General features: G+C 39.6%; 1 protein-coding gene across 1 annotated transcript in view; it reads left to right on the top strand.

Moving 5' to 3' along the window:
• The window catches only part of LOC108056855 (titin), an 85,040-nt gene that overhangs the window by 58,035 nt on the left and 14,626 nt on the right, over positions 1-12,379 (top strand). The window contains exons 30-31 of the mRNA XM_070215934.1: positions 8-232; positions 791-10,366. Of these exons, the coding sequence (XP_070072035.1) occupies positions 8-232; positions 791-10,366 (9,801 nt within the window). The remainder of the gene's footprint in view (positions 1-7; positions 233-790; positions 10,367-12,379) is intronic.

The raw sequence follows: 12,379 nt of genomic DNA, 5'->3' as shown, positions 1-12,379 counted from the left end.
AATACAGTGGAGAAACCAAAGGCCGATAACACACAAACGGAACACCCAGTTTACATCACGACATTTAAATCTGTACAAAATGAAGATGGAGAAACGACCATACAAACTGAAAACAAGCGAGTTTCTCAGGAGGAAGGAATCGTTGTTGAGGAAGTCCTCAGTGATACAGAACTCATTCCAGAAGACACAACACAATCACACCTTGAAATAACCGAAGTCAGCGAGCCAACAGGTGATTTTTTCTTTATAAACACATATATTTACATATCCATATGACATTCAGGAACTTTTAAAAGAGTAAACCATTTGAGGTTTAAACAAATTACATTCCCAATTGAAAAGTTAGGCACAGTAGATCTCAGATTCATATTTTGTTACACATTTATATATATATAGATTAAACACTACAAAAACTGCACACACAAAAACATAATTGATATTTTGTGGAAAATATATTTACTAACAAACTTACCTAATTCACTTGAAAGTACGTGGGACTGAAAATTAAAACTTTACCAAGAAGCCTAAGACGTACATGGGTCAATCTTTTACAAACAGAACACTTGTTGTCCAAATTAGTAGAAAAAAGCTTTGCAATAAACTAGTGAAAGTTTGTTAAAGAATAACCCACATTTCAAATTCACATCATTTCTTAACCCATGCAAGTCTAAACGCCAAACTTTGTGCTCCGTACAAAGTTCGTGTGTTGTAAAGCATTATATAAAATGCAAATATAAGTGTAAAAATTAGTTTAGTGCTAACACAAAACACATAATTCTTTCTTAAACAGACCAATACAACAAAGAGTACACAATCACTGAACCTGAAGAGGCAAGTGCTGACGCCTTACAAAAACCGGCTAAAGACAAAAAACCAAAACAGAAGAAGACACTAGGTGCTCCTATTGAGGAAGTTGACGAGACTGTTATTACTGAAGAAGAGGGTACAGGGGAACTGACTGACAAGACAGTTAAGAAACGAAAGCCAAAGAAGGTTGAGGGTAGGGTTGAGGAGGTTGTTGCTGATGAGACCCCAGTTGAAAAGAAGGAAAAACCAAAGAAAAAGAAAGTGGTCAAGTCGAAGCGTGATGAAATGGATGACTACATCCAATTCCTTATACACCAAGAAATTCCAAAAACTGTAATTCAAGGCTACCAACGTACGGAAATGGAACTGCCCCAAAGGGCTCGTCGTGACTCGTCTTTCAAGCAACCAGTTAAGCTCACACCCATGAAAATCGAGAAAGTAGAGTTTAAAAAGCCTAAAATGGTGGAAATAAGTTCGGTGGTTGAATTCCCACAAATGCTTAAGCTTAAAGCTCCTAAGCAAAGACCTCAGGAAGAGAAAAAGAAGAAACCTGAAGCATCTTTCAAGAACAAAAAATTAAAGAGCTGGATTAGGTTCATACCATACGCACCATACTGCTTCCCATATGTGGTTACCGAATTGGAAACAAATCGCGAAGTTGGTGAACTTTCACGAAATGTTGAAGAAGCCGAAAAGGTATTAAAGTTGCGACCAAGGAAGTTCAAGCATACGAAACCCGAAAAGGCAGAACTAGAAGAAGCCGATCTCGTGGCATTCGAATCTGAAACTTCAGAGCCATCTGATAAGGAGCAACCACGACCGAAGTACAAACGTGCTAAAAAGGTAAAGGAAGAAGTACCCGAAGAAACTAGGAAACTGAAGCTCGGAAAGGGTAAAATTCCGCAAAATGTTGAGGCTGTTGAGGAAGTTCACTTGAAACCGGTTAAGCTAGAAATTGCAGAGGAAGATGTCGGCGAAAAGATTGTTAAGGTAGTAGAAGAAGACGTAATCAAGAAAAAGAAGACCAAAAAGACCGACAAGACTGACGAAGGACTTCAGTTCGAACCCATTGAGTTTAAGGATCTTGAAACCACCTCAGAATTCCCAGAGGGGTCTGACACATCTGCGACTGAGGAAACGTCCACACAGGAGAAGCCGAAATACAAAAGGAAAAAGAAGCCGACTCCTAAGCCCGAGAAAAACGAGTACGAAATAACGCCTGGAAAACCAAAAGAACAAGAAGAAACCCCAGAAGACGATCTTAAACTGCGCAAGCGTCAAGGTGAGAGGCCTGATAATGAAAAGGAAGAGGTCAAGCTCAAACCCTTCTACAAGTTTGAAGAGTTAGAAGTGGAGCCTGAAGATGTCCCAACTGAAACAGTACCTACTAGTAAAAAGCTTGCAAAGGAACCCAAGAAAAAGCGAAAGCTTAAGCTTAAGACGGAAGAAGAAGAAAACACAATCGAAATCGTGGAAGTTTCTCCTGAAGACAGCGATGACAAAATCTTTGAAGTTACAGTTACAAGCTCTGAAATTGTTCAAGGCGACGAAAAGCCTAGCAAAGTACTTAAGAAGAAGGTCAAGCGCATGAACAAACAGGAATTGGATGATTTTGTCATAGAGTTAAAAGAAGAACCAGATCAAAAGTTCTATGAAACTAGCATGCAAGACTTCTATGAGGTGAAGCTGACCGAATTGCCGTTAGAACCAGAAAAAGATAAGCCTAAGAAGCGAAGGATACGACATGAAAAGGGAGATGAAGTGGAAGTTTTGGAAATCGTCGAATCGGTTGTCGCTCCCGGTGAAGAGCCCCTCTATGAAATCACTGTAACTTCTAGTGAAACAAAGGATGATGAAGAGGGAGCAAAGCCAGCTGAAAAGCTTAAGAAGAAAACCAGGAAAATGAAAAAGGATGAGCTCGATGCCTATATTCAGCAACTCATAAATGCTGAGATCCCAATAACAGAACTGGAAAGATATGAGAAAATCGATGTGGATGGAAAGCCGAAAAAACCCAAGAAGCAAAAGGTTAAGCCTGAGAAGCCCATTATCGATGAGGGCGAAACTCTTCAAATTGGAGTCACAGAGCACGAGCCAATCGAAAAACCGAAAGCCAAGAAACCAAAGACAAAGATGGCAACTAAGGTGGAAGAATCGGTTGAGACAGAGGCAATTCCGGTATACGATGAGTTCACTATCAAAAAGATTGATTCGGAACGTGCTCCAGAGGAAGTTATTGAACAAACAGAAGAACAAATCATACCGGCTTTGGATGAAATCATAGCAGATTTGGGTGAATCCCTACCTATTGTCGTAGTAGAGGAAGAAGTTGTGTCTGTCCCACTGGCACCTGAAGTAACTTCTTTAACGGATGAGAAAATAATTAAGAAACGCACGGTCAAAACTCGAAAGGGACCAAAGCAGTACGAAATCGAATTAATTGAAACCGAGGCACCAATCGAACAACCAGAGGAAGCTAAGGTTATAGTTATAACGACCGAAATTTCTGAAGATACAACCGACGGACCTATTCTTACCAAACCGGAAGCACCAAAGAAATCCGTTAAAAAGGTGAAGAAAGAGTATCTAAAGGAGTATATTGTCAGAATAGTCGAGGAAGCTCCATCGGAACACATCGCTGAAATTTCTGAAGATATTACACCAGCTCCTGCCAGAGAAAGCTCTGTGGAAGAGGATATTACTTCCTTCACCACAACAGTAGTTGACGAGGAAACAGTTACACCTTTAATCACCGAAGAAACAAAATCTGAAGATGTTCCTAGTACTCCAAAGGATAAGAAAAAGAAAACTGATAAGCAAAAGCAGATCAAAATATCCGAAACTGAACCTTCTCCGATTCCTGAAGATTCAACGATCACAGAATATTCAACACAAATCGCGGAATCTGAGGAAATTCCCCAAACGGATGAATATTCGGTAGAAGTAAGGGATAACTTGCCCAAAACCAAAAAGAAACCGACAAAGAAACCAAAGGAAAAATCTCCTGCTGAGCCCATATCCCAATATACGATTCGAATTGAGGAGCTTGCTCCGGAAACTTCTACCGAAAAAATAGTAAACGAGGAAGGTAAGGAAGTTGAACGAGTGGTAGCCAAGCGGAAGATCAAAAAGAAGGAGGGACCGAAGGAATATCTAATTGAAGTTGTCGAAACATATGAGGACAACAAACCTGAGGCAGATCTTGTCATTCAGACTACTGAAATAACACCATCAATTGACTCTAAACCTGAGGAGGAGCATAAGATAAAAATTGTCAAGAAGAAAAAGCCTAAGGCCGAAAGCTTGGACAATTATGTTCAACAGCTCATAGAAGAGGAACTTCCTAAAGTAGATCTCGAAGAATATGAAGCGACTGTATTGGAGTCATCTCCAGAAGAAAGAAAGCCCAAGAAAATCAAGAAACACCACAAAAAATCTACCCAGATTATCGACGGCATACCGATTACTGTGCACGAAGTAACCATACAAGAGTTTGAGCCCGAACAAGAAGACTTTAAGCCGGATGAGGTAATCGTAGAAGAAATTGATCTTAAGGATACAGAAGAAGCTCCTGAGGATCTCAAAATAAAGGTTTCAGAAGAAAAGCCTAAGCCAAAAACGAAAAAATCGTTTAAGTCTAAGATCGTTGAAGAGGAACTGCCGCAACCAGTCGTCGAAGACATTTCAGAAGTTGTACAAGTTGTACAAGTTACTGAAGAAGATGGCGTTACTAAGCACGTTGAGGTTAAGAAGAAGAAGGTTTCCCGCAAACAAGGTCCAAAGGAGCAAATCTTTGAAATCACAGAGACAAAGACTAGTGATGAACCTCTGGCTGAAGTCACTATCGTTGAAATTACAGAGGAACAGCCCCATGATGAAGTTGAAGAGGTGAAAGAAAAGAAGCCAATTAAAAAGCCGAAGAAACTGAAACCTGAAGATGTCAAAAATTATGTGATTAATATTCTAGAAGAGTTCACGGAACCCACCCGATTCGAAGAACTTGTAGAGGAAGCAGAAGACAAGCCACAACCAGTTATTGAAAACATTTCGGAGGTTGTGAAAGTTGTGCAAGTTATCGAAGAAGACGGCACACCAAAAGAGGTTAGAATTAAGAAGAAAAAGGTTTCTCGCAAAGAAGGCCCGAAGGAGCAAATCTTTGAAATCACAGAGACAAAGACTAGTGATGAACCTCTGGCTGAAGTCACTATTGTTGAAATTACAGAAGAACAGCCCCAAGAAGAAGTTGAAGAGGTGAAAGAAAAGAAACCAATTAAAAAACCGAAGAAACTGAAGCCTGAAGATGTCAAGAATTATGTGATCAATGTTCTGGAAGAGTTCATGGAACCTATGCGATTCGAAAAAGAGGAAGCAGAAGACCAGCCACAACCAGTTATTGAAGACATTTCGGAGGTTGTGGAAGTTGTGCAAGTTACTGAAGAAGATGGCGTTACTAAGCAGGTCGAAACTAAGAAAAAGAAGGTTTCCCGAAAACAAGGTCCAAAGGAACATATCTTTGAAATCACCGAAACAAAAACAAGTGATGAACCATTAGCTGAAGTAACAATCATCGAGGTTACTGAGGAAAAGCCTAAAGAAGACATTCCTCAACCTAAGGAAAAGAAACCAGTGAAAAAACCAAAAAAACTGAAGCCTGAAGAAGTGCAAAGCTATGTGATCAATGTTCTTGAAGAGTTTAATGAGCCGCAGAAGTTTGAGGATATCGAACAGCCAGTCATTGAACCCATTGCAGAGTCTGTGGAAATTCAAGTAACGGAAGAAGATGGAATTACCAAGCATGTTGAGGTTAAGAAAAAGAAGGTTTCCCGCAAGCAAGGTCCTAAAGAACAAATCTTTGAAATCACCGAGACGAAGACTAGTGATGAACCTTTAGCAGAAGTTACAATCATCGAGGTTACTGAGGAAAAGCCGCAAGAAGACATTCCTGAGCCTAAGGAAAAGAAGCCAGTGAAAAAGCCGAAAAAACTTAAGCCTGAAGAAGTCGAAAGCTATGTGATTAATGTTCTTGAAGAGTTTAATGAGCCGCAGAGGTTTGTGGAACCAGTCATCGAAGACATTTCAGAGTCCGTGGAAATTCAGGTTACAGAGAAAGATGGCGTTACTAAGCAGGTTGAGGTTAAGAAGAAGAAGGTATCACGCAAGCAAGGTCCTAAGGAACAAATCTTTGAAATCACCGAGACAAAGACAAGTGATGAACCTTTGGCAGAAGTTACAATCGTCGACGTTACAGAGGAGAAGCCGGAAGAAGTGATTCCTTTACCTAAAGAAAAGAAACCAATTAAGAAACCTAAGAAACTCAGACCCGAAGACGTTGAAAGCTATGTAATTAATGTTCTAGAGGAGTTTGGTGAGCCACAACAGTTTGAGGAGCTAGAGGCTCCTGAGGAAAAACCAATCGATACTACAACCAAAACCAAGAAGCCAAAGAAACCGACCGAAAAACCACTTGAAAAGACTATCGTTATTGAAGAAATGGCTCCTGAAACCGTTATAGAGAATATTGTTGACGAAAAGGGCGAGGAAGTAAAACAAGTTAAGACAATTAAGAAGCTTAAGAAGAAGGAAGGTCCTAAGGAGTATCTCATCGAAATAACAGAAACATATCAAGAGAACAAGCCAGAGGCCGAAATCGAGTTCACTACAACGGAGCTACCTTCTGAAGACTCACCCGATGTCGCAGAAGATCAACCAGTCAAGGTCATTCAAAAGGTGAAGAAGAAGAAGCCAGTAAAGGACGATCTTGACAAATATATACAACAGTTAATCGAACAGGAAATCACAAAAACACCTCTCGAAGAATATGAACCAACGGAAATGGACGCGAAGCCCAAACAGCCCAAGAAGAAGGTGAAGACTCATCACAAGAAGACAGTTGAAGTGGTTGACGGGTTACCCGTTACCATTCATGAGTTTGATGTTGAAGAAATCGTACCAGAACCTGAAGAAGAGGAACAACCAGAAGAAGTGTTGGAGGAAGTCAAGGAAGTACCACAACAGCCAGACGATTCTTCAAAATACCTTGTAAACATTTCCGATGAATTTGTTGAAGCTGACGAGCCAATCGAACAGCCTCCTACGGAAGAACAGAAACCAATCAAAAAGGAAAAACCATTAAAAAAGAAAAAGGTCGTTGAGGCTCCCGCTCCATTGGAAGAAATCGATCGCACTGTTGAAGTCGTTGAGCAACCCACTGAGGAGGGAACTGTAAAGGAAGTAACTGTAAAGAAACGCAAGGTGTCGCGTAGAAAGGGTTCAAAGGAGCACGTCTTCGAAATTACGGAAACAACAAGTGAATACCAGCCTACGGCCGAAGTTACAGTAGTTGAGTTAACCATCGATGACTTAGTGGTTTCTGAAGAAAAACCAAAGGCTGAAAAGAAGACGGTAAAAAAACCTAAACAATTAAAGAAGGAAGAAGTTGAGGAATACATCATTAATGTAATTGAAGAATTCGTAGAGCCTGTTCCAGTTGACGAAGTTGAAAGTGAGGTAGAAGAAGTCAAGGAGGAAAAACCTAAAAAATCAAAGAAATCTCCAAAAACATACGCCGTCACAGAGCAAGAACACACAGATAGCACAGTACCTGAAGTGGTGGAGGAAGAATTAGAGAAACCAATTGAGTCCGTTCCTGAGAAGCCATTAGAATCTGATGAATATACCATCGGTATCACAGAGGAAACTGTGGCTGACGAACAGAAACAACCCAAGCCTAAAAAGATAACCAAGCCTAAGTCTGTCAAGCAGCCAGCTTTAGAGGAAAGCCAAGACTATATTGTAAGGGTAAAGTCCGAAGAAAGCTTAAGAGAAGAGCCACTTCCCGAACATGAAGCAGTTGTGATCGAAACCGAAGAAGATAAACCATCTGAGCAACCTTCTTTCCAGGTTGAAGAAATCGAAACGGAGGCAGTTGAAAAAGAAGTAATCGACGATAAGGGGGAAACTGCAAAACAAACTGTTACCAGGCGAAAAATCAAAAAGCAGATTGGTCCCAAGGAAGAAATTATCGAAATTGTGGAAACCAAGACCGGAGATACTCCAGAGTACGAAGTCATTGTGACCACTGAAGAGGCCGAAACAGTTAGCGAAGAAGTTCCGCAGGAGGAAAAACCAAAAAAGATTCGCAAAACCAAAAAGGTTCCCAAAGACGATCTTCATGACTATATTCAGAAGCTTATTGAGCAGGATATACCAAAGACCGAACTGGAAAAGTATGAAAAGATCGACTTGGACGAGCCCGTCAAAATGAAGAAAAAGCCCATCAAAAAGGTTAAGCATTCTGAGGAACAGCCAACGGAAGGCACAGAAGAACCGGTGGAGGATAAGCCAGTTGAAGAGATTTCGGAAATTCCTGAGGCTGACAACGAAGAGCCTAAGCTAACATTTACTATTAAGGAATTCATTCCAGAAAAGCCAGAAGAAAAACCTTTTGAGATTGTTGTTCTTGAAGAAACGGTAGAAACTAAGCAGGTACCAGATGAAGAGGGAATAGTAAGGGAAAAGGTGGTTAAGACTAAAAAAATCAAGCAGAAGAAGGGTCCTGAAGAAATAGTTCACGACATAGTCGAGGTGACTGATAAGGATACCGATGAATCTGAAATAACAGTCACGACCACCACTCCCAAGGAAACGCCAGATCAGGAAGAGCCTGTAGTTAAACAAAAACGCACTAAAAAGATTAAGAAGGACGAAGTCGAAGACTTCATAAAGGCAGTTATTGAGGAGGATGCACCAAAGCCAGTTGAAGCTGAGGACGTTGTGACCGTTATAGAGGAGTCCACGCCTAAGCCAACCTCTGAAAAAACAAAGAAGAAGCCAAAGAAAGAAAAACAACCTTCCGTTGAGGATACGGCGCCAAAGGACGACGAAGTTTCCGTTATTGAGACAATTCCTGAGGTACCTACAGTTAGTGATGAATTTATAACTGTGGTGGAATCAGTTCCAATTGTAGAAGAACCTGAACTGAAAATAGACGTGGTTGAAGAAGCTAAGAAGCCAGAAAAGAAGAAGAAGCCAAAGTCTACAGTTACAGTTCAGGAGGAACAACCAATGGAGGACACTGAAGAGAAGCCCTTGGAGGTTACGCAGCAGGAATCTGACGTAGAAAAATTGGATGATCGGGAGTTTAGTGTTTCCATCAAGGAAGAAGAGCAAACAGAGATCAAACCGGAAAAGAAGAAAACTCCTAAAAAGGTATCTGAAAAAACAGAGCAACCTTCTGAGGAAAAATACGAAATTTCGGTTAGGGAAACTGTTTTGGAACCTGAGGAAGAAAAGCCGTTTACAATTCAGGTAATTGAAAGCATAACAAAGGTTGAAGAAACCAAGGATGACACAGGGGAAGTTCATAAGCAGGTTACCACCAAGCGAAAGTTGAAACGCCCCGACGGCGAAGGTGAAATAGAGATTATTGAAGTTGTTAGGGACGATCAGCCTGAGGCGGAAATAACCATTGTTGAGTATGAACCAGAAACTTTGAAGGAAGACGAAAAGACCAAGGAACCTAAAAAGAAAACAAAGAAGGTTAAGAAGGATGATCTACATGACTACATTCAAAAGTTAATTGACATGGAAACGCCCAAGACTGAGCTTGAAAAGTATGAGAAAATAGAATTTGAGCCAACAGTCAAGGACAAGCCATCTGATAACGTAATTGAAGTAGTAGAAGAATCGCCTTCTCTAAAGCCCAAAAAGGATAAGAAGACTAAGTCCAAGGATGTTCCAAAGGAGGAAAGTCCTGTTCCAGAACAGTTAGCTGAAGTTAAAGTGGTAGAGGAGGAAGCTCCTGAACAGCCCCAAGTGCCAATCGAAGTTGTAGAAGTTCAGCCGGCAGAGGTTCAAGTTCAAGAGGTTGTAACTGAAGAGGGCAAGCCAGTTCAGGAAAAGACTACCAAACGAGTTTTGAAGAAGAAGGGACCTCAAGAAGAAACCACCTTCAAGATTACAACTATTGAAAGCGAGGACAACGATTCAGTTACGGTTATTGTTGATGAAGAGCCCGAAATAGTTCCCGTACAGTCCATCGAAGAACAGCCAGAGCAGGCCGAGGAAAAACCAAAGCCAAAGCCCAAGAAAACAGTAAAGAAAATAAAAAAGGACGACTTGGACGACTATGTAAAGAAGCTAATTGAAGAGGAAATTCCAAAGGTAGAACTTGAGAAGTATGAAAAAGTAGAGATGCCAGAAAAAACTGACAAGCCAGCTCCTTCTGAAATTATTCCGGAAGAGATTAAATCTGAGACAACTGAGCCAGCACCAATAGACAGCGAACCGACCAAACCCAAGAAAACGAAGACTTCTAAGCCAAAGACAGAAACCGTAGACGACAAAACACCTGACGTACCGACCGAAACCACTTTAGACACCACTGACACAGCAGAGATCACACCAACCCAATTTGCACAACCCGAGGACACAGCCACTGCACAAATTACACCAAGCGCACAAGAAGAGAAACCTACTCAAGATGACACTAAAGATACCATTCAGAAAACAGTTAAACATAAGAAAACAAAACCAGACACACAAAAAAGCGTTGAAACAAGTAAGTTATTAGAAGAGAGTTCTTGGAGCCTACAAAATCCCGCCGCCCTTGCAGCACCTTCTGCTCCTTTGTGTGTGTCTTTCGCATTTGTTTATTCCCCTTGAAACCACGTTGATTTCCAAATGTTGCGCCTATTCCCACCTATATTTCTCTTCTTTTCTCTCGCTGTTGATTTTCGGCTCTGTTCATTTGAGCCAATCTTACTGCGGTCCTAATCTTTTCCAGTTCAACTTTAAAGCCTCCCAACACAGTAACTCTATAATAATCTCTTATGCATGATGTTTTTATGTTTTTAACCACCAAGTAGTTTAGAATTTATGTTCAAAGTTTAAGCCTTTTATAATTGTCGTTATTTATTCTACTGTTTTCAATTGTTAGTAAAGGGTAAATAGCGGCAACACATATAAATTGTGCTTGTGTAGAAATTGGTATCAAAATTCATTTTAATCATTAATTCGCTATGTAAAATGTTGTTCACCTATATATTTCTTCATTCTTCAACTAATCCGATTACCTTACCCACATTCCCACATATTAAACGTGTAACTTTGTAACTGTTCTTATTACACTAGTTTACAGCCAAAATGCTCCCCAGCAGTTGATGGCAAATTCTGTTAGATTTGGACCCCTAGATCACGAAAATAGCACTAAATTTTTTTTCGATGGCACAGTTTTTTTTAAAAGATTTTTTAAAGTTTGAAATGTTAAATTTTGGACTTTTTTCGAATTTCTTCTTATATCTCGGCAGATATCCACTCGGTTGGGCCAGTTTTAGTTTTATTTTAAAGTCAATAGATCAGAGCTTAACTTTGCCATACAGATCAATACGATTGGATGAGTAATGGCAGCGCAGAAGCTCGACAAAGAGGAAAAATGTGTTTTTTGGTCGTCTGTAAGTCGGCTGTATATATCGTAAAAACTCGAAATAAATCCGTTGAAAAATCATAATGGGTACAAACTTAAAGTTTACATCCTACCGAATAAAACAAGCCGGATATGGCCCAAATCCATGGAAAACTGGATTTATGGTGAATTTTTAAAGTTCGGATTTTTCCACTTTTTTCGGTTGACAAAGTCCAAATTTAAGATTTATCATAGGCGGCGACATGTAAACAAAAATAATTGGTGTTGGCAGACGGGTCACTAAATAGCTAAATCAGATATTTAAAAGCTAGAAAATTATTAAAGTGAATTTAATTTTTTAATTAAAGTTACTTTTTTCATAAGAATGAACTATCCAAATGGATAGTACTTAGTTAAAAATACTCACAGTCATAACGCAAGCAATTTTATATTTTTAAAGGAATTTTCAGAAATTGAATTTATTTTATAATTTTATAGCTTTTAAATTTACCCGGCTGCCAACACCAATTATTTTTGTTTACATGTCGCCGCCTATGATAAATCTTAAATTTGGACTCTGTCAACCGAAAAAAGTGGAAACATCCGAACTTTAAAAATCCACCATAAATCCAGTTTTCCATGGATTTGGGCCATATCCGGCCTGTTTTATTCGTTAGGATGTAAACTTTAAGTTTGTACCCATTATGATTTTTCAACGGATTTATTTTGAGTTTTTACGATATCTACAGCCGACTTACAGACGACCAAAAAACACATTTTTCATCTTTGTCGAGCTTCTGCGCTGCCATTACTCATCCAATCGTATTGCTCTGTATGGCAAAGTCAAGCTCTGATCTATTGACTTTAAAATAAAACTAAAACTGGCCCAACCGAGTGGATATCTGCCGAGATATAAGAAGAAATTCGAAAAAAGTCCGAAATTTAACATTTCGAACTTTAAAAAATCTTTAAAAAAAAACTGTGCCATCGAAAAAAAAATAAGTGCTATTTTTGTGATCTAGGGGTCCAGCACTAACAGAATTTGCCATCAATTGCTGGGGAGCACACCAAGAATATTATTTTGTAAACTAGTGTTATTAAACTATCCAATTTAATCCTTTCTTTTGGTTAAGTTTTTCAATGTTTTCCTTCAACTGCTATCTATGTAAA

The sequence above is a fragment of the Drosophila takahashii genome, chromosome 3L (assembly GCF_030179915.1).
Source record: "Drosophila takahashii strain IR98-3 E-12201 chromosome 3L, DtakHiC1v2, whole genome shotgun sequence".
Lineage (NCBI taxonomy): Eukaryota > Metazoa > Arthropoda > Insecta > Diptera > Drosophilidae > Drosophila > Drosophila takahashii.
The sequence above is the reverse complement of the archived record's forward strand: the minus strand, read 5'-3'. Positions and strand labels throughout refer to the sequence as shown.